We start from the raw sequence: 20,881 nt of genomic DNA, 5'->3' as shown, positions 1-20,881 counted from the left end.
GATCTCGGCTCACCGCAACCTCCGCCTCCTGGGTTCAAGCAATTCTCCTGCCTCAGCCTCCTGAGTAGCTGGGATTACAGGCACGCACCACCATGCCCAGCTCATTTTTTGTATTTTTAGCAGAGACGGGGTTTCACCATGTTGACCAGGATGGTCTCGATCTCTTGACCTCGTGATCCACCCGCCTTGGCCTTCCAAAGTGCTGGGATTACAGGCTTGAGCCACCATGCCTGGCCAGATTGTTTTTCTTAAGAAAAACATTGATATCTCTAAAAGGCAGTTTTGAGAACAATATTAATGTGCTTTTTATATATCATGGAATACTATGCAACCATGAAAAAGGATGAGTTCATGTCCTTTGCAGGGACATGGATGAAGCTGGAAACCATCATTCTCAGCAAACTGACACAAGAACAGAAAACCAAACACCACATGATCTCACTCATAAGAGAGTGTTGAACAATGAGAACACATGGACACAGGGAGGGCAGCATCACACACCCTGGCCTGTTAGGGGGTGGAAGGGTAGGGGAGGGATAGCAGGAGGTGGCAGCATTGGGGAGGGATAACCTTAAGAGAAATACCTAATGTAAATGATGGGGGATGGATGCAGCAAACCACCATGGCATGTGTAGACCTATGTAACAATTCTGCATGATCTGCACATGTACCCCAGAATTTAAAGTATAATAATAATAATAATAAAACAATATTAATGTGTTTTCACAACAATCTGTATGAATGGGAACAATTTAAATTCCTGGCAATGATGAATTTGAAATAATTTTTCTTCACGGACTCTCATTTTTATTTTCTGTTTCTGCTTCTTAAAGAAATATTGTAGCAAAGGGGAAAGTAGGGTATTGTTTGATGTTTTTCCTGCTTGAAGGAATCTGAAGTATTCTGATTCTGTATGAATAAAAAAAAAGTTGGAACACTTACAGATACTTTTTAAAAATTCTAAGGCAGAACTAGGGGGATTGAATACCCTGATAACTCTTGATAACCACTTCAGATATTTTTATTATATTTACACATGCTTTTGAAATTCTGGTTAGCCACAGTTCCCTGGATGATGAAGTCATAGAGTCTTAGGAGATGAATCACTAGTCAAGGCTTACTGCTACCAGAATAAACTTACTCTATAATTTCTCTCTGACTGTTGTAGAATGGTAGCTTGTAAATAAACCAGTGATTTATTTATTGTATTCAAATGATGAATTTGAAATAATGTTGTTAATGATCTCTTATTTTTAATTTTCTGTTCCTGTTCCTTAAATAGATATTGTAGCAAAGGGGAAAGTAGGGTGTTATTTGATGTTTTTCCCGCTTGAGGGCAAACAACTTGCTGATATGTTACTTGTCCTAAGTTGTTGAAGCCACAAAATATTGGGCTTGAATTAGTTTAACTCACTATATAGAAAATTTAGCAGGGCAATTAAACACTTAAATAGTTGATAGATTATGAAAATGATCCTCAAATCAATTACAAAACCAGGATTTTAGATCTCAGTAAAGGATGCGTATTTAGAAGCTTCCTTCCCTCTAAGTCAGTGTTAATGCTTTGTCTCTGAAATTTAAGAAAGATAATCCCTGTTTTTTTCCCTGTTTCTCCCATTTCTAACCCAAGAGAAAAATGAAACGATTTCAGTCATATTTAGCAGTAGAGTTAATCTACTAGCAAATCTAAGTGGAACAAGTTGCACACTGTTTTCTATGTGAGAAAATATGTTCTTAAGCTAGAGAAATATTTCAATAATATGAGCCGGGCATGGTGGCTCACGCCTATAATCCTAGCACTTTTGGAGGCTGAGGTGGTGGATCACCTGAGGTCAGGAGTTCAAGACCAGCCTGGCCATCATGGTGAAATCCCATCTAAAAAAAAAAAAAGAAATATTTCAATAACAAATATTCATTAAAATTTACATACAGGGCACTAGCTTATCTAATGAGAAAAATCAGAGAAGTAAAACAACAACAAAACAACTTCACATTCTTTAATATGTTCATTCAGAGTATTAAATGTCATTAATTGACCATCATTATTATAAAATTTACTACTTAATAAGTGAGTTTTAGTACAGTGCTATTTAAAGTGTGGAACTGTTTGTAACTGGTGTGTGATAAGTACAGAAACTGAGACTAAGCATTTGGAAATGCTTAGTCATGGTGAAACCCCATCTCTAAAAAAATACAAAAATTAGCCAGGCGTGGTGGTGGGCACCTGTAATCTCAGCTGCTTGGGACGCTCAGGCAGGAGAATCACTTGTACCCGGGAGGCAGAAGTTGCAGAGAGCCAAGATCACACCATAGCACTCCAGCCTGGGTGACGCAGAGAGACTCCCTCTCAAAAAAATCCCAGCCTAGACAATTTGACATAGCAATTTTCTGTCTGTTGAATTTAATAATAAAAAATCATTTTTCAATTTTATATATCTTTCTAAAATTCAATTTGTCAAGGAATTCATTTTTAGCATATTTTACAAAAATATTCTCCTATAGAATTTGATATTTGAAACAAAAATAAGAAAACTAGTTCTCACCACAGATAGTTTTAGAAGCCTATTTTAGCATAAAGCCATCATTTAGGATAAAGACATCTATTATTACTATTATTCTTAAGTGGTTACTGAGCACTATAGCAGTAGGGTAGGATTATAAGCTGTTTACTAAATATGCTAGATTTATTAACTTATGTATTCATTTATTGGGAACCCAAAATATTTGAAGTACTTGATGAAGCTGATGTGGTAACCATTGCCTCTCTGCTCATATTCCTTTTCGGAAATAGTATAGGATTCTGCTCACTTCTGACTCCAGTCTCAGCACGCTGTATCATGGTGGACTAATATTAGTTAGTCTAATAATATGTGAGTCTAACATTATGTCATCCAAGAATCTGGAATTGGGACACTGAGAGACTAAGTGATTAGGTCACAGTAGGCACATGAACTGAAATGTCACCAGCTGTTACAACACCAAACCCAATGCCACATGCAGGCTGTTAGAGAACACAGAAGTCATGAGTAAGCAGAGGTTCTGAGATAGAACACAGGGGAATGGGGCAAATGGCAAATGGCACACATGCAAGAAACAGAGAGAGGGATCTTGTCAAAAGATAAGTCGGGTCCTGTCACTCCTTGGTTCAAAACCTGCCTTGTCTTCTCATGTCACACGGAGTAAAAGTCAGCCTTCACAACTGACTAGAGGCTGCAAGGAATCTTTCCTCCATCTCTCTGACTTCATCTTCCACTACGCTCTTTGACACTCATTCCACTTTAGTCATCAACCTTATTCTTCCATGAAGCCGGCCACATTATTGCCTCGGGGCCTTTGTACTTGCTCTTCTGCTTGGTACGGTCATCTGCAGTTTCCTGCCTGGTTGGCTCCCTTGCCCTTCTTCAGAGTTTCGTTCAAACATCATCTTCTAGGCAAGGACTGCCCTGAGCACCCTATTTAAAATTGCTATCCAGGCTGGGCCCGGGGGCTCACACCTGTAATTCCAGCACTTTGGGAGCCCAAGGTGGGTGGGTTACTTGAGGTCAAGTGTTCAAGACCAGCCTGACCAACATGGTGAAACCCTGTCTCTGCAAAAATACAAAAATTAGCTGAGCGTGGTGGAGAGTACCTGTAATCTCAGCTGCTTGGGAGGCTGAGGCAGGAGAATCACTTGAACCTGGGAGGCAGAGGTTGCAGTAAGCCGAGATAGTGCCACAGCACTCCAGCCTGGGTAACACAGAGAGACTCCTTCTCATAAAATAAAATAAAATTGTAGTCCCAGCCAGGAGCAGTGGCTCACGTCTGTCATCCCAACACTTTGAGAGACCAAGGCAGGCAGATCACTTGAGTCCAGGAGTTGGAGACCAGCCTGAGCAACACAGCAAAACTCCATCTCTACAAAAAATACAAAAATTAGCAGGGCGTGGTGGCGTGCACCTGTGGTCCCAGCTACTCAGGAGGCTGAGGTGGGAGGATTGCTTGAGCCCAAGAGGCAGAGATTACAGTGAGCAGAGATTGCAGTGAGCCAAGATTGCTCCTTGCACTCCAGCCTGGGTGCAGAGCAAGACCTTCTTTCAAAATAAATTAATAAAGTTGCAATTCTGCCCCCAACCACACTTCCTATCCTCCTTTCTCGATGTATTTTTTTCTTCATAGCACTATTTCTACGCCCTTCACTCCATTCCCTCCTTCTCCATTTGTTTAACATTTTTATTGATTTTGGGTTTGTCTTTCCATTGTATCTTTTTACAAACATAAGCATATATATATATACATATATATACATTTTCATATCCTTTCTGGATTCTTGTGCTAAAGGTGTATACTATAAGTACTATTCTGAATCAGTCATCCTGGAGCTACATGAAGATCTTCATCTCTTTTCTTTTTATTGATACACAGTCCTCCATCATGTGGAGGTATCATAGTTTTTAAAACTAGTACCACATTGATAACATTTGGGTTGTTTTCAGTATTTTGCTATTGCAAGTAATGCCATAATAAATAGCTATGTGCCTAGGTCATTATATATTTTATCCAGTCTACATTTAGAATAGATTCTTCTTTTTTTTTTTTTTTTTAGAGATGGGGTTTCACTATGTTGGCCAGGCTAGTCTCAAACTCCTGACCTTGTGATCCACCCACCTCAGTCTCCCAAAGTGTTAGGATTACAGGCGTGAGCCGTTGCACCTGGCTTTAGAATAGATTCTTAGAAGGACGATTGGTGGAGAGCTCCCTTTTCAAATTGAGATGACACAAGAGGATTTCTATTCATTGTATCCAACAAGTCATGATTAACATTGCTACTTATCCCTGTAGGTCCATCTTAAGTCACACTTCTTCTGGGAAAACTCTTATTCCAGGCAGAAGGAATCTACTGCTATTTCTCTAATATGCCCTCAGGGAAAAATAAAAACAATCATTATATTTTGTATTTTTTCTTGTTCACATCACTCACATGGCACTTTTTACATGCTGCTTTGTATATATAGTAATTTATACCTCTGATCTCCTTAAATGGACAGTAAGTTGCTAACGATTAAGGAGTACATTTTTTGCGATGTTTATCATCTCTGGTCCCTAACAATGCGCCTTGAACTAGTAATAGATGACTGAATGAATAAATACAACAGGTATTTGTAATCCTGCACATGACAGTGCCCCATATAAAAGTGTCCATGTGATTTATGCCTCATATAACATACCAGAAAAAAATCTCAGGTGGACTAAAAAGTTGAATTTTAAAAAGGTAAATAATATAAGAAACTATAGAAAAAAAGAAATGATATTTATTATTTGCTTAGAGGTCAGTGAAAGGTTTGAGCCTTATGCCTTTGTTTTTTTCTTTTTCCCTGAACTAGTCACTGCTTTGTGAAACTTATACCTTTAAATAAGACTGACACAATAAAATGAGCCTGGAGCCCTCCAGCACATCATTTTGGATCCTCTTAAATAGTTCCTGCCCATATTCTCTCATGGTAACAATCCTAGCTGGTGGCCCTTCAAGGGATGATTAAATGTTCTTGCCCAAATGTTAGGCTCCAGAGTCAAGCCCACTGACACAGCCATTTGGAGGTTGTGGCCTTCTGACTGAGTGTAGGAGGAGTTACTTGTTCTATGTTCATATACCCTGCCGACTCTTCACGAGGACCTTGTGCAACATGATGATATAGCTCTGAATGCATCAGAGGTGAAGAGATAGAAAGGCATATCTTTTTTTATTTTTTGAGGCGAAGTCTTGCTCTGTCGCCAGGCTGGAGCACAGTGGCGCAGTCTCGGCTCACTGCAACTTCCGCCTCCCGGGTTCAAGCGATTCTTACGCATCAGCCTCCCGAGTAGCTGGGACTACAGGCGTGTGCCAAACGCCTGGCTAATTTTTGTAATTTCAGTAGAGACGGGTTTCACCATGTTGGCCAGAATGGTCTCGATTTCTTGACCTCGTGATCCACCTACCTCCGCCTGCCAAAGTGCTGGGATTATAGGTGTGAGCCACCGTGCCCGGCTGGCATATCTTTTATCTCAGTTGTTGGAGAGGTTGGGGATGATCCGCCCTGTGCACTGCACAGCAGAAAATGTTGATAGTTTACTCATGAGCTGTCTATAAATGGTTCCATATCATGATTTGAGTCCAATATTCAAATACTCCATTAGCAGAGCTGCTGTTAGCTGCATCTGACTCAAGATGGACTAAATACAAGGGCATACCTCCTGATCAACTGACCTTGGCTGCAAAACTAGGCAGAAAAAACTCAAAAGAACTTGGGAGGATTGTCCTGGTAGGGAAGAGGAAAAGCCCTCCAGTAATGCAGGTAGACAATCATGCCCACAGACAAAGTAGTTCTGTTGGCTGCTGCTTCATGTGTAGGTGCCCCATGTGAAGTAAACCATACCCACTGATAACAGGGAGCCACCTGTGCCACACCCAACTATTCATCTTTACCCTGCCCTGCCCAACACCTTACCCTCATTTCTCTACAATAGGGTGACAATGTGAGATGAAGGCTATCTGGTTTCCAGAAACTATGGGAAGATAGAATCTGTTTACACGATAGAGGACTCCACTGCATTAAGGAGCTTTGCAGATTGGGCTCTAGTCCAGCAGATCTGGTTACCAATTTGTCTCAATGCTGGAAACTCACAACCCTGCCATGGCACAGAATCCCTAACCCTTTAATGCAACTGTTTCTTCCACATGCCCTTTACAAAGGGCGAGGAAACAAAGGTTACGACTGCCTGCAACCACTTTGTTTTGGCGTTCACAAAGAATCACCCTCTTATCTAGCATTGAACCCAGTATATCTGACTCTCATCTGTTTCCCAGGCTCTATACTTCGGCTTTTCATTCTGCTTCTACTCTTCCTTATATTGGGACCCATTCAAATTTTTCTTCTCTGTTGTATAGGCCCAGGACTCTTATTGCTAAATTCGGACTCAGATCTTCTTGCTTTGTTGATTGTGGTGTTACTACTGCCCTGGGTAAAAGACTCCTTCTGCTAACTTCTGCCCCCATAAAACTCTTACAAGCTAGGCTGTTCACCCGTCTTTCCAATGAGAAGCTCAGATGGTGAAGCTTTATTTTAACAAACTGCTGACTGATGGGTCTTCAGCCATTCCTACCTTTTCTCCAGTATCTGGAATACTGCCTAAGTATACAGCCAAATTTTCAGCAAGAGATCCAGGAACTGTGTTCTTCTCTCTCTCTCTCTCTCTCTTTTTCCAGACAGAGTTTTCTTTTATGCTCAGGCTGGAGTGAAGTGGCATGATCTCAGCTCACTGCAACCTTCGCCTCCCGGGTTCAAACTATTCTCCTGCCTCAGCCTCTAGAGTAGGTGGGATTACAGACACTCGCCACCAAGCCTGGCTAATTTTTATATTTTTAGTAAAGATGGGGTTTTGCCATGTTGGCCAGGCTGGTATCAAACTTCTGACCTCAGGTGATCCACCTGCCTTGGCCTCCCAGAGTGCTAGGATTACAGGTGTGAACCACTGTGTCTGGCTGAAATACCTCCCTCTCTAAAGAACTGATTGCATCAATGCTGGGTTTCAGAGTTGCTGAGACATCAAACCTGGCAAACTTGCTGTTAGAGGAAGATTGAGATGTTGGTATCAGAAAGGCAATGATCCTTAAGTTCTCAACATTGTCCCTCAATCCCCACCCAAGATGGTAGCTGACTAGGTATCAATACTCTTTTAAGTAAAAGAATGGAGAATTCATCATGCTTATGGGCCAAAGGGGATTGTGAGTGCAATTCTGAAGTCAGAACAGCTGGGTCTAATTCAGCTCCACTACTTCCTGACAATGGGATTGGAAATGATTTAATGTCTCTATAGCTCAGTTTCTTCATTTGTAAAATGGAGATGATGAGAATAGCAGCTACCTCCAAAGATTATCATGAGTTTTAAATGAATTATTATATGTAATAAAAGTGGTCAATAACTATTAGCTACTATTATTATTGGGCCAATTTGGAGACCTGGATATTTATAGATTTAAACTTCCAGGGCACATATAACTGTTAAAACGCGTGCTTTGAATGAAGAGACCACGCCCCCACCCCCAAGCAGGCTTTGTGTGAGCAACATGGCTGTTTATTCACCTGAGTGCAGGTGGACTGAGGCCAAAAAGGGCATCAGCAAAGGGCGGTGGGATAGGAGTTGGTGTTATAGGTTTGGGCAAATCTTTTGGGGAGGGGGCAGGGGTGTTAAGGAGCAAGATCAGTTACAGTGGTGGGGGTAGGGGCAAGGAGTATACATTACCATAAGTTCAGTTACAATGGTGGGTGGGGTAAGGTCTAAGAGTAGTTAAGATGGTAGGGTGGGGCAGAGGGATATTCACAGAGCAAGAAGAGTTAAGATGGTAGGGTGGGGTGAGGAGCATTCACATTATCATAATAACTGTTAAGATGGCAGGGTGGGAAGAGAAGCTTAGTGTTGGGGGAAGCTCTGCTGGGTGATCAGGGATAATGGCAAATGCAGGCGGGGGTGGGATGATGGCCGGGGAGGCGATCAGCCAAGGCAGGCAGGACTTCAGACTTTCTGGGTCCAGGCTTGCACATGGAGGCCTGACAATAACTGCCCACATAAGTGTGAGGCCAGTTGCCTCGCTGGGAGGCTGGACACACCCACCCCTGCACTCAGTGCCTGACTCTGCACCGGCCACCAGGCTGGGCACTCGGCACCTCGCTCTGCTGCATGACTCCCTTGGAATGCAACCCTGGCCGACTCTCGCACTGGAAAACCTGCCCAACAACCTGCCAACCAATAGCAGCCCGCCCTGTCTCAATCCCACGCCCCTGGAGCCAATCAGAGCACCCAGCTGTTGCTCATTACTCCTAGCCATAAAAACCCCCACATCCCAGGAAGTCATCGAGACTTTTCTGGCCCCCTTTCCTCAGACCAGCGAACCTCGCCTGGGAGCTGAATAAATTGGCATTTAATTTTCTTATACTGGCCTCAGTTTCCTCATTTTAAACTCGGCAATGATCCTTACAATAAGAAGAATGATACATAGAAAGTACTCTGTAGACCTATTTGGGCAAATTGAATAGTTGATGATGTCCTTCAGTCTGTAATACTGTGACATGGTAAAAGCCCCATAAAATTGCATACCTCGACCATACCTCGGCTTTCTGTTGCAACTAGGAACTTACTAATGTGACAGGCAAGCCTACACCATCTTGGCCCCTGAAACTTTTTTTTTTTTTTTTTTTTTGAGACCGAGTTTTGCTCTTGTTACCCAGGCTGGAGTGCAATAGTGCGATCTCGGCTCACCGTAACCTCCGCCTCCTGGGTTCAAGCAATTCTCCTGCCTCAGCCTCCAGAGTAGCTGGAACTACAGGTGCACACCACCATGCCCAGCTAATTTTTGTATTTTTAGTAGAGACGGGGTTTCACCATGTTGACCAGGATGGTCTCGATCTCTTGACCTCGTGATCCACCCACCTCAGCCTCCCAAAGTGCAGGGATTATAGGTGTGAGCCACTGTGCCCAGCCATGCAACTTGTAATAAGTAACTAAGGTCTGTAATTTCCACCCTACCCAGGCAATGTGTAAACTAGCGCTTATCTTGACTGCTGTGAACCACTTAAGTAACAATTGAAATGGCCGAAGCCCCTCACCCTCATCTCCACCCGGGAAGTGATTTATGGAATGTCCAAAGTCCACTGGCCCTTGGAATGTCCGAAGCCCCTCCCCCCTACTTCCGCCCCTCCCCCTCACCCCCAAGGTGGTTTATGGGCATAAAAGGTCTTGACACCCTCCTTGCGGGGCCACAAGTTGGAGAGATGTGAGTCCTCCGTGGCCGCTGGCAATAAAGACCCTGCAATTTGGCATACTTTTGTCTTGGTGTTGACTTTCTATGCTCGCTCCAGTACAACAATACTCCAAGAGTATCCCAAAGACATGGAAATGGAATTCGCTACAACTTCCTAGAAGACCAATTACGTATCTCAATGTCAGTTTACTTTACTTTTACTTGATACAAGTATCTATTTATAATCTACTTTCTCCATTGTATCTGTAAATCAGTACTCAGAATAATGTATTTTAAATCCTAGGGCAGATCATTGAGATTTATCGTATTGATTTGGATATTTAGATTATTCCTAGTAAGTTCTCTTCCATCTTTGAATAGTAGTTTCCCTAGAACACCAAACACATTCAGAAGCGGTTCATAGTCCACTCTTCCAACTTCACTGTCTGACTGATACACTACTTAAAGAAAAAGAAAAGAAATAATAAATGTTATTTAAGATCTTATTTTTCCATCTGCTGCCAGAAAAAAGGTGAAAGACAAGGTATTCTTTCGTTTTGGGTAAGATGACAGCTTTCTAACAATTCAAGAAACTGATCACGAACTTTATATAAGTCACCCCTACATCTATGTAATATATGCCCCCAACAGTGTGATAGGGGACCACCCTCTAGACAGAGAATCTCCCTAAAAAAGCCCCCCTTCATTTTGCCACCAAGCTTTCAATTCAAAATTTCTTATATACCTAACCTTTAAGGTTCCTGGGATTCCTTTGTAAAATTGCATTGTACCAAGACAGTGAAGAGGCCGCTTCATAGACCAAAGGGAGGCACATCTCGAGGAGGGATGCTGGTGAGGAACACCAGGGATGCTGGTGAAAGAAGGTAAGTAGAACATAACTGACCTATGAAGATTAAATGGATGGACTGCTTAGTGAAATAATTGTTATGTTAAAAAATGGATGGATTGGGCCGGGGGTGGTGGCTCACGCCTGTCATCCAAGCACTCTGGAGGCCAAGACGGGCAGATCACCTGAGGCCGGGAGTTCAAGACCAGCCTGACCAACATGGTGAAACCTCGTCTTTTTTTAAATAAAAAAAAAGAATGGATGGATTGGATAGCAAAGGTTTTGTCAAAGAATCTGAGAATTTTCTAAGGAAATGCAAATATTTCTGTGTCTAGCAATTTCTAAATTACGTTTTAGCATGTGCTTATATAGACAGACACACACACACACACACACACCCCTTGATTTAGGATTTTAGGATGGCTAACTATCTTTAAGCCATTGAGCGATAGTTTTTAATTATACGTGCTTTTAGTGGTTTGTAATATTTTCCACTTTGTCAGGAGTTTCACTAGAGCTAACATGCATGTAGGAGCAAGTTATGAAAATGGGCCACACCTGCTTGGAAAAGAAGCAAGTCCTTCTTCCAGCAACAAAGCAAGCTTATCATAAAACACAACACCTGAAAAGCTAGTTGGGCTAATTGTGATGCATACTTCAGACACCTACTAGCTCTGCTCCTTGTATCTATATAAAAGTCACTTTTAGAGTGACTTTTTAAAAAAACATGACTTCTGAGTCACCAGAGAAGACAGGATATCATAGCTAACCTGAAAGAAGAAGATCCTGGCAAGGTTAAGGATAGAAAGGAAATATTCTTGTCCTTATGCTTCTCAGTGAGAACTTAAAACTCTCTCCTCAGCAATTCTTAAGGGCTGTTGGCTCTCAGGAGGTGGAGAGTGACCTAGTTTTGAGGATGACATATACAGTATGACATGTTGCTCTTCTGGAAGGAGAAAATATAATTTAAAAGTCAAACATTCAAAACAATTACAAATTTCCACTTCAGTGATTTGAGATATAAGCAGGAGGCTTCACTTAACCTAAATCCATTCACTCATTCAAAAAACATGTGTTGAACACTAACCATGTACTAGGCCCTGTTGCAGGCACTGGAGATACAACAGTGAACTCTCTTTCCATGCAGTTCACATTCTACCGGGGAGAGACAGGCAGGAAAGGAAAGGAAAAGAAGAAAGAAAGAAAGAGAGAAAAGAGAGAGAGAGAGAGGGAGGAAGAAAGAAAGAAAGAAAGATGTGTCTGAGGAAAAATGAAACAGGATTAAGAGGATGGGGAATGATAGATGCTATTTTATGGAGAACTGTCATAATGAGGATAGTGAATTTAGGTGCTATTTGAGCAGAGACCTGAATGGAGGTAGTCAGTCGTGTGACAACACGAAGGAAGACTAGATCTTAGACAGATGGCAAAGCAAGTGTAAAATTCCCGAAGTAGAAACATGCTTGGCTTGTTTGAAGACCATCAGGAAGGCCAGTGCAGTAGAGTGAGGGGGGAAGGGTTGTAGCTAATGAGATACTTGCAGAAGTTGCCGGGTATCTAGAGTCTTACAGGCCAGGGAAAGGACTTTGAAGTACAATGGGAAGCCAGTTGCTTCTGAGGATTCTGCGCAGGAGAATAACCTGATGTGACTTACACAAAGGATCATCTGGTTGCCGTGTGGACAAGAGACTGTTAGCAGCAAAGTGGAATAACTCATTAAAAGAGTACCACTGTAATCCAGACAAGAGAAGATGGCAACTTAGAGTAGTAGCAGCAGATGGTGCTGGGAAGTAATCAGACATATTTTGAATGTAGAGCCAGCATGACCTGCTTAAAGATTGGATCTTGTGTGTGAAAGAAAGTGAGGAGTAGGGATTACCCTAAAGTTTTTGGTTTGAGTACCTAGAAGAAAAGAGTTGTCATTTATTGGAATGGTGATGACTACAGGACAAGTAGATTTAAGGGTGTGTATATGTTGTGCAGTGTGTGCGTGTATGAACTGAAAGATGTGTTATACTCAAGAGGCCTATTAAACATCCAAATACCTAGATTGATCCTGCCACATAGTCGATACTCAATATCTATTGAATGAAAAAGGGAAGACATTGAGTAAGGCAATAGAATTTAAAAATCCAAGTATATCTATCTACTATGAACTTCTCTACATGTCTAAATATATTTACTCTTATGTTTTGCAACCATGAGGGCTCATCAGAATCCTTTACTTTTTGGTCCTGGAAGAGATACTGGAGATCTTCCAACTTACGAATTCCAAAGTAAATTAAGGACCAGAGATTAAGAGACCAGTGATCAAGGTCCAGTGCATTTATGCTACAGCTAGCACCTGACATCAGGCTTTCTGATTCTTAATTCATTGTTCCACACTACAAGCTTTTCTTTCCCCACAAACATTAGTGCTCACTTCATAATGTCTGGCGAACTATTCTTTTCAAGGAGTATATTTAAAGGGTTCCCATTAGAGAAACTGACTAGTTGGAATATATTTTACAAAGCATTGAATGAAAGTGAAAACTGCTATACATGAAGTAGTCATGATTTTTAACCCTCTGGCAGAAAAGTTCATAGACTGGTCAGAAACAGCAATGATATTTAGATATTCATTACATAGATAATAAATATTACTTGACGATTATGTTAGCAAACAATCATATTCTTTGACTAGGTCTGTATAGCTAGAAAAATACTCAACTTATAGTTAGCAAACTTTTAACACGGTATGTTTTTTGCTATAAATAAATAGCTACCTGGTTTTAGTAGAACTTACAGTCTACTTAACTTTCAACAAACCAAGTATTGAGTCTCCACTGTATCAGTGTAATAGACATGGTAGGGAAAAATGAACAGTCTCCTCAAATCAAGTAAACTGACAAAAACAAACGAAAAATAATTCCTAGAAAAAATGCAATTTTTAAAAAAGTACAAACACCTGTTGAGAACTATTGATCAGGTAGTGCTAGAATACGCTAGAATAATTAGATATTTGTGGAATTGTCGGGAAGAGGTTTCCCAAATGAGTGAGTATGGGTTTTAAGATAAGGAATCAGATATGGCAGGCAGGATATTCTACGCTAGGAAAATATGGCACTAGAAGAACTAAAGGGTAGAAGCAGGTCAGTCATGGCATACGTCCACACCCAGGTGTAATAGGACTGGATTATTGTTATTAAGCTAAGGGTGGATGTGGCAACTGAAGAAGAGCTGCAAACACAAGCCAAAGCAGTTTACAACCGACATCTGAAGGCCAACGAATGTGATCAAAACAAAGCATTTAAGTTTTGTTTGGGTTTGCTGCCACATTATAAAGGCAGACTTTACATTCATACTATTTTCTGTATTCTTCAGTGTCACCGTGCTTAAGCGCTTTTTAGACACAACTTTTTAAAAAGTCAAGACACACTCGATCTAAAGAGCAGCCTGTGAGTCAATAAACGGAGAAAGGCAGTAAAGAAGTGATTTCTAACCCCCAATTCTGTGCCAGTGTGCTGTAAACTTTAAGTCGGGAAAGCTGTTTAAATGGATGAGACAATGCCTTTAAAAGTGCTTAGCACAGTGTCTGGCCAATAGGAAGCACTCAAGAAATTATGAGTATTTGACTTCAGACCTCTCTTAACTGTCTGAAACTGGGGTTTCTTATTTTCAGGAAAAGAAACAGGACACAGGCAGTCTCTAAGGCTCCCGCCAGCCGAGACAATCTCCAATTAAAAGCAGGCATCGATTAAATATTTGCTGAACAAAGTAAACCGTCTCTCTATGGCTGAGCTGAGCGCCCACTGAGATCCGGCCCAGAATGGACGCGAAACCTACCCGCGGGTCCCAAACGCCGAGACCAATAGGCGGGGCTGACCGAGGACCTTGTGCGCCACCTCAGCCACGCCCGCGCCGAGCCTTCGTTTCGCCTATGGGTCTGCAGAGACCCTCCCTAGCCAGCCCGGCCGCGTCCCACATCCGCCGGCACGCCCCTTCCGGGCTAAACCCCGCCCATTCGCGCTCCTCGCCCCGCCCCATAGGCCCCGTCCGTGACCCCGCCCCGCCGCGAGCCGGCGCCGGGTCCTCTCAGCGATCGCGGGCGGTCGCGTCCACCCCCGACGCTCTGAGGTCATTGACGGGGCTGGACCGCGGGGGGGCGGAGGGACGGAGGGAAGATGGCGGCAGAGGCCGGATATTGGCGCCGCCTCCCCCAATCCTGGAGCCGGCGCAGATGAGGCAGCTTGGCTGGGGCCAGCGGCGCTTTGGAACCCGAGCTGGGGGGACCCTGGCGGTGGGGCCTGGTCCTGCTATATGCCGGCGCCTCGGCTAGAGTGAGCGGCGGCGACGCCTCTTTTCTCCGGCTCTTTCCCTGTCGCTGCGAGAGCTAGCGGGCGGCTGAGGCGGCGGGGCCGGGATGGAGGACGTTAACTCCAACGTGAACGCGGACCAGGAGGTGCGGAAGTTGCAGGAGCTGGTGAAGAAGCTAGAGAAGCAGAACGAACAGCTGAGAAGCCGCTCGGGGGCCGTTCAGGGCGCCGGCTCTCTCGGGCCCGGCAGCCCGGTTCGGGCCGGCGCGTCCACTCCCTCCTCTGGCGCGGCGTCTCCTCGGGGCTTCCCCTTGGGCCTCTGCGCCAAGTCGGGCGGCGGGGCCGGGTCGGGCCCGAGGCGGACGAGTAGCGAAGAGCTGCGGGACGCCACGTCCTTGTTGGCGGCGGGCGAGGGCAGCTTGCTGGACGAGGTGGAGCCGCTGCGGCCCGACGAGCTGGAGCGTTTGTCAGGCTGGGAGGAGGAGGAGGAGAGCTGGTGAGCGCGGGGCGCGGGGCCGGAGCTGGGCGGAGACGGGTCCGGGGGCGGAGAGCGTCCTCTGAGGGTCCCTCTGGTCGTGCGCCTCGCTTTGTGTAACCGGGTCCGCTCTCCGGTGGGGACTCATGGTTTTTTTGCTTTGGCAGAGGGAAGGTCAGCTGGAGTTGGGGGTTCGAGGCGTGCGCAAGTAACAGGGTTTTAGCTGGTTCTCTGGCTTGTGGACTCTCTGGGTGCTGGATCCTATTGGGGTCTGTCGGTTGGCGCAGCTTGAGAAGGGCTGTTCGCCTGGGGAGGAGTCGGAATTGGGAAACTGCTTTGTAGGCAGGGATCCTGCTTTGTGTAAGATACTGGCTTTCGGATGGTAGCCCTGGGCATTTTGGATGTACGGGAGGGGTCTGCTTGATGAGGTATCACCAGGTGTGGGGGTCGGGGGCAGAACGAAGTTGTCTACGTCTATGCAGTGGTTAGTGTGTGGGACCCATTTCTGTCGGGTATGGGGAGACCGTGTGGATCTGCACCCCCGCTTTGGGGAGTGGGGTAAAGCTTGCTTTGTGTGAAGAGGGCAGAGGATGGTGCTGCTTTGTGTGAAAAGTCAAGGGTGGAACAAGAGCCCTGGCTCTTATTTTCTAAAACAAGAATTGAGTCTGGCGTTTTGCATAGCTCTGAATTGAGTTATCACATCCATCTTTCATTTCCACGTCCTCCTAGGGGCAGAGAAAAAGAGTCCTATTTTACACTCTAAACCAAAGCTGTATTGTCATAAGCTACTTCTTTATGAAATTGTGATCCACACCTTAATAATCACTTTCGTAAATAGAAGGGACATGGGAGGCTTTCCCTCTCATTTTATTATAAAGATGTCTGTGGGAAATTACTTCTCTTAATTCTTTTTTTTTTTTTTTTTTTTTTTTTTTTTTTTTTTTTTTAATTTTTTTCTTTTAGCTAAAATGTCTCTGTTAAAATTAAAACTTCTAATTTAGTGAAATACTCTGGTATTGTAGGGCTGGGACTTTGCAGTGTTCTGAGGTTAAGAGCTTTCCTGGATTCAGGCCCTGGTTTTGCCACTTACTAACTGTATGACCTTGAGCAAGTGACTCTGAGCCTCACTTTGTTCTTCTATTTGATGGAGAAAATAATAGCACTTACCTCCAGAATTATGAAAATTTAGTAAGATAATCCATGTATGCATTTAGCACTGGATCTGGCATGTAGTAATCTCTAAAACTAGCTAGTATTTGTTCGCAAACCTAGTTATTTAAATCAAGAAATATTTTGTGAGCTTTTACATGATGATGTAGGAGATGCTGAAGATTGTGTTGATATGTGCTCATAAGGCAATTATAGTTTTGTTGAGAACTAAGTTTTGTGCAGTTAAATAAACTGGAAAGTGTACAGTGAATTACCGAAAGAGTGGTATAACAAAAAGTACTGACCGTGGTCTGTAACTGGGAAGAAAATAGTAGTCCAAAGTAGTTGGACCAGACTTTGAGGAGGAGGTGACTTTGGAGTCAGTGACGAAAGAGCGGGAAGGGCATTTTATGCTCTGACAGCTACAAGAGCACAGTCGGAGGTATTTGTAACTCCCAGTTAGAAGATGTGAGTAACGGAAGTACTCTTGAGTATATAATGACAAGCCTTTATTTTATTACCACGTGATATCAAATATTAGAGCTGACTATTGTAGTGACAGTTTTTTATATAAATGTGAAATTATATTCTCCCAAAGGAATCCTGGGTATGTATGCACTTGAAAAGAACCCAGAATCATGTAAATATTGTCACATGGCTCTTGCAAGTGATGATAATAATGATGCTCATAATAATGAAGATTAGCTGCACTCATCAGCCCGTTTTAGATTATATATTATTAGAACACATTGAGTCTACTTGGAGAAGCCGATTAAGTCTTTGGCTGCTTTTGTTCCTGAGCATGAGCTTCGTTAAGGTAAAGCAAGTCTTCCTTAAATACTATACCTGGAGTTTCTTTTGACTAGATGATTCCTGCTTACTGCTTTGATCCTAGCCTCATATCTTGATATTATAGATGTCATATATTTTTCCTGAGATTTGTGTGACCCGAAAGTTGGATAAATCATTTAAAATGCATTGGGGTATGTGTTTAGGGTAAAAGTTGTAAAGGGAGAATGTCAGTGGCAGGAAGATTCAAAGTCGATTTTTTTCTTAGCAAGCTAAAAATCTACCTTCTGTAACTTCTAGTTGTTGCACTTCCTTTTTCATCTAGAGGAATGAAATTCCTTGGATGTAGAATTCCTCCCAAGTTTGTGTGCCACAAAGTGCTAGTTCTGAAGATGTCTATAAGTGCTATGTAGAAAAAAAGTGGATGGGTTCCAGGGTTGAATAAATGCAAGAAAAACTGGGTTCAGCAAAAATAAACAGTTTTCTTTAATGCTGGGCTCTTGGAAATGCTAGTGTGTTCTGAACATAGTAAATCTCTAGAGAGTATGGTTTGGTCCTAAACTTAATTGAGCTCCCAAGGAGCTAGTATCTTATAGAACACACATAGAAAACAGTGCTCTACAGCAGTCACTTTCACACTTTTTTTTTTGGACTCAGCCTCATGATAAGAAATACATTTTAACTCATCATCTAGAATTTACATGTATATGAATAACTGAAGCAAAAGTTTCACAAAATTATGATTACTTCTACAAGTGATATGCTTTGATATTTTCCATTCTATTCTGTTTCATTAGAAAAAAATCCTGGTTACTACCCAGCTAAGCTGATTTTGTAAGCCATTAATGAGTTGCAATTCTCACTTTGAAAAACACTGTTCTAGAATAACTCAGCAAAGTCTAGGGAAGAGAACTAACATCATTGTGTATCACAGTGTGTCGGTCTGTGCCATGCAGCTTATAAGTATTTTTTGCCTCTAATTTTATACATTTATGAGGTAGGTATCATTTTCTAGGTAAGAAACCTAATCTCTCTCCAGACATGAAATAACACACAGTAAATGATAGCATCAGGATTTGAATCCAGGTCTTTATATATCATAGCCTGTGCTGTTCCCACTGTATTTTGCTTTTTCCAAGTATTATTTTTTCACATGAATGGCCTCTACACATATTTGAAGACTACTATAGTGTCACTGCTGATCCTTTCACCCTGCCATATACTGTGAGCATTCCCTTCTCTTCTTCAGAGTAAATAATCCCAGTTTGTTTTATCATTCCTTAGATAATGTAATTCTCTGATCTTCATTGTTATTTTTTTTAATTAACTATAAATTGCTCATTGTCATTATACATGGTTCCCAGAGTTGTACCCAGCATTGTAGGTGATATTTGACCAGATGGAGAGTGTGGTGGGTATGAGCCAAATGCTCTTTTTTTTTTTTTTTAAGACGGGGTTTCACCATGTTGGTCAGGCTGGTCTTGAACTCCCGACCTCAGGTGATCCGCCCGCCTTGGCCTCCGAAGTGCTTGGATTACAGGCGTGAGCCACCACACCTGGCCAAATGCTGGTTTTTTTTAAATCAAATACTTCATTGACAGTTTTAACTTCTGTTACTCATGCTTAATATGAGCCTGAAGTATCAACTTCTCTCCTGTATATTTTATACATAAGATGTTATACTGAGTCTTCATAACCTTGTTTTATTTGGTGGATTTTTTTAAGCTTAAATATAAGGCTTTTATTTTATTTATTTTTATTTTTTTAGATGTGCTTAGATTAAATATGGGCTTTTAAATTTCCTTTTTTTTTTTTTTTTTTTTTTTTTTGAGACAGAGTCTTGCTGTGTTGCCAGGCTGGAGTGCAGTGGTGCAATCTCTGCTCACTGCAACTTCCACCTCCTGGGTTCAAGCAATTCTTCCACCTCAGCCTTCCAAGTAGCAGGGACCATAGGCGTGTGCCACCACGCCTGGCTAATTTTTGTATTTTTAGTAGAGACAGGATTTCACCACGTTGGACGAGATGATCTTGACCTCATGATCCGCCCACTTTGGCCTCCCAAAGTGCTGGGATTACAGGCGTGAGCCACCACGCCCTGCCCCTTTTGTTTTTATTTAGACATTTAATATTATCCTTTCTGATTTATTTGGTCTTTACATTTGGTAGGCATACCTGCTGTCTTCATTCACATTGTTGATAAAAATATTAAATTGGCAATAAATTACCCTGAAGTGTGCACGTCAGCTAGACTCACTCTATATTAACGCCAGTCCATTAATCAGCACACATTATGGTTGTTCAGTAACTACTAATTCTATCATCGTCAGGCCCATGTGACATTTTGGAGGTTACCATGAAAGATTTTGTGTGCCTACAAGATTCTTACCTACAGTGAAGAATACTGCATTACTATTACTAACCTATTAAAATAGCCATTGCAGTTGATTTGGTTGGACTTGTTAATGGTCAGTCTTCTAGCTAGCGTTTCATGTATCCACTTTTCCTTTCTTAACTTCACAAACTTTTTTTAATCCAATTTTGAATTTTGCAAAATTAATTTGGTCTGGACTTTGTAGACACTGCCTATTTTTCTCTTTAGAAATTATTGTATTTCCTTTTATCCAAACTTTTGATCATGCCCGTGTTCACCGTGATATTAGTGATAAAATTTCTGTTTTTTCCAAAATTTGGAGTGATATACCTAAGCCCATTTCAAGCTACATTCTGGTTCGCTAGGTCAATTTTATCTTAGGTTTATGAAGACACTTTAAACTCATACTGGGCTGGACGTGGTGGCTCGCGCCTGTAATCCCAGCACTTTGGGAGGCCAAGGTGGGCAGATCACGAGGTCAAGAGATGGAGACCCCAACATAGTGAAACACTGTCTCTAAAAAAAATAAAAATAAAAATAAAGAAAAAAAATTTTAAAAAACCTCATACTGACTTCTCATAAGTAACCTTTGTTGATAAATGTCCCAATTCAGAGCTGGGTAGGTTTGTGGTTTTTATTCTTTTTTGTCACGTGGCTCTTCACTGCTGAGAGTTAATTTATCACATGACCTAATGCTTTTTGTAGAGGACCATTGGTAAAATTTGTCAGTAATTTGATTCGATAAGCCTAAGCAGTTTGTGTAATTATCACCACTTATCTGAATAGTTTGATAGGCATTCACTGATTAACATACTAACATCTTGGGAAGTTTCATGTTTTCTAGACTCTTCTGTACCAAGGAGATGTTACTTTAAAGTAATGTGGTTTGCATATGTGTATGTGTTAGATGAATCAGAAGTTACACATCTAATAAGCTTTCTATTCCTCTCCTTTTACTTTTTTTTTTTTTTTTTTTTTAACAGCCCCTTTTGTTTTTTTAAAGAGACAGGGTCTTGCCATGTTTCCCAGGCTGGTCTCAAACTCCTGGGATCAAGCAATCTGCCCACCTCAGCCTCCCAAAGTGCTAGGATTATAGGCAGGAGCCATCGTCCCTCGCCCTCTATTCCCTTGTTAGCAGTGGTTTTCCAGTCGTTCTAATACGGCTTTAAATTTTTTTTCTTTCTTTTTTTTTTTTTTTTTTTTT

General features: G+C 42.1%; 1 protein-coding gene across 3 annotated transcripts in view; it reads left to right on the top strand.

Moving 5' to 3' along the window:
- The first annotated feature begins 14,191 nt into the window (after positions 1-14,191).
- Positions 14,192-20,881, top strand: part of SLAIN2 (SLAIN motif family member 2) — an 82,288-nt gene continuing 75,598 nt past the window's right edge. For all 3 annotated transcript variants that reach the window (XM_017540314.2, XM_017540313.2, XM_017540315.2), the window contains exon 1: positions 14,192-15,389. In XM_017540314.2, the coding sequence (XP_017395803.1) occupies positions 15,001-15,389 (389 nt within the window). In that variant the 5' untranslated portion in view covers positions 14,192-15,000. The remainder of the gene's footprint in view (positions 15,390-20,881) is intronic.

Source organism: Cebus imitator, unplaced genomic scaffold, assembly GCF_001604975.1.
Source record: "Cebus imitator isolate Cc_AM_T3 unplaced genomic scaffold, Cebus_imitator-1.0 Scaffold124, whole genome shotgun sequence".
NCBI classification, from domain to species: Eukaryota; Metazoa; Chordata; class Mammalia; order Primates; family Cebidae; genus Cebus; species Cebus imitator.
This window is presented reverse-complemented; position numbering and strand designations above follow the sequence as displayed.